The following is a 2119-nucleotide window of genomic DNA, read 5'->3' on the forward strand; positions in this document are numbered from 1 at the left end:
ATACATGTATGAAAAAAAACTAAATGCTCTCTGGTATTGTTCTGGGGGCCGGACCAAATGGGGAGGCGGGCCGAATCTGTAGTTTGGGGACCACTGCGCTAAATTCCTTGCAGTTGTACATGGAGAAACTTCATTCTTCTGTTGGACGATTTGAAGTGGAGAACCTCCCCTCATCCTTGCTTGTGAACAACTGAGCCTTTCGAGGATGCTCCCTCACCTGTTTCCAATTAACTTCACATGTGGAATGCTCCAAACAGAATGTTTTTTAGCATTCCTGAGATGAAGCTAAACAATAAATAAATAAATAAATTTAAGTAGTAATACTTTCCCCCCCTCTTCAATAGGACAAGAACGCTATGGAAACATGACGCGTGTGTACTACAGGGAGGCGGTGGGAGCACTGGTTGTCTTTGACATGACGAGGCTGGCCACGTTCCAGGCTGTCCTAAAGTGGAAAAGTGACCTGGATGCCAAAGTAAGTGTCATGGAGGAAGACAAAAGGCAGAAGGAAACATGGAAAAAATGAAAGAAACAAGGAAGGAAGAAAAAAAAACTAAAACACAACCCTAATATATAGTGTTAGTTCCTGAACTAATAGTAATAGTARTAAAATTAATAATTATATTATGTAGCCTAACCTTTTGATTGTTTTAGTTCAGTGTTTACTTCTGCAGTAACTCTTTCTGACCACATKGGGGCAGCAGAAAGACAGCATGAACACCACTGATCTCTTGTTAGAATGAAGTTTTGTTTGGTTTCTAACAAATCTGTTATATAGACACTTTATTTACACACTTCTCTATTTTTTATGCTTAGTTTTGGTCACTCACAGCTGTTAGCTCCACTACAGCGTGTTCAATTATGAAAACATGTCCAAGWGTAAAATCCACACTGATGATGAATAAAACGTATTAAAACGGGTTCAAATCTMYWATWWKWWRAAAAAAAAAACAACCCTCCAGCTCCATTGTTAGCCTGTCTCTTGTTTCTCATCAGGTCACGCTGAGCGATGGGAGGCCCGTTCCAACTGTTCTCTTGGCCAACAAATGTGACCATCAGAGTCACGGGCTGTGCCCCAAACTGCCCAAACTGGATATCTTTGCCAGAGAGCAAGGCTTCATCGGCTGGTACGAAACCTCCGCCAAGGCAAGAYGCGGGTTTCTTCTGGGTTTTAGCAGCGAATCGTTTATTTTTGTTTCTGTTTGCAGACGTTAAACAGTTTAATGTAGCAAAATCAGACAAAAAGCARTAGAATTTTTGCAATTTTCTTTTGTTTTGTTTTATAAAACTGTAAACTGAACTGACCGTAAGCTCAGAACATTATGTATCAAATCTGGATGACCAAACACTTTTACTTTCCATTTTCTCTGATCTGTTAGTCCCATAACAGAGTACATACATTTAGCCAGTGGTGGGCACAGTTCCCCTAAAGCACTAAAGCACTAATAGGGGAACTAATTTCCTGATTAGTGCTTTAGGGCTTTTACTAATTTTAAAATGTAGCACTTGCTAATTTTATAGGCTRAATTTAGAAGCACTAACTGAGGTCTATAAATGTTATTGATCAWYGTTAATGTTAACAGCTGAGGGTGAAAACWGTCACACATTTTGTTCATATRTGTGTCACTGATCMAYCAGGTGACAATATATGAACWCAAATACAGCTGAGGAATGTCAGTGATAAGATGTAAAAGTGCAACATGTGACTCATGTTGTCTGTTGATGAATGTTCATGTGTTGATTAGGTTATTTTAGTGCTTTAGAAWTAGCTTYTRCTAAAAYTTTCAGTGTTAGTGCTTTAGAATTAGGGGAYCTAAATATTTGAKTTAGTGTTTTAGGGCTAGTGGAACTAATTTTTAGATTAGTGCTGCCCACCACTGCATTTAGCTAAAAGCCATGTCTTTTATTAACATAATGATCATTAATGAGAACAATGGARGGTTTCATAGTCGGAGCTGTGGGTCTTTTGTTGAACTTTTAAAGCAGAATTTAAGAGAGAGTCACAAACTTCCAGAAGAAGGAACTATTATTTCAAAACTTGTAACTACACTGCAAAAAATGTCCACCTAACCAAGTTTTAAAATCTTATATCAGCCAAAAAGTCTTTTTGATCTTGTTT

General features: G+C 38.1%; 1 protein-coding gene across 1 annotated transcript in view; it reads left to right on the forward strand.

Moving 5' to 3' along the window:
• Window positions 1-344: 344 nt before the first annotated feature.
• Window positions 345-2119, forward strand: part of LOC106527198 (ras-related protein Rab-38) — a gene marked incomplete at its 5' end in the record, with an annotated part of 3518 nt that continues 1743 nt past the window's right edge. The window contains 2 exon segments of the mRNA XM_014022003.1: window positions 345-475; window positions 997-1146. Of these exon segments, the coding sequence (XP_013877457.1) occupies window positions 345-475; window positions 997-1146 (281 nt within the window).

The sequence above is a fragment of the Austrofundulus limnaeus genome, unplaced genomic scaffold, assembly GCF_001266775.1.
Source record: "Austrofundulus limnaeus strain Quisiro unplaced genomic scaffold, Austrofundulus_limnaeus-1.0 Scaffold314, whole genome shotgun sequence".
Classification (NCBI taxonomy): Eukaryota; Metazoa; Chordata; class Actinopteri; order Cyprinodontiformes; family Rivulidae; genus Austrofundulus; species Austrofundulus limnaeus.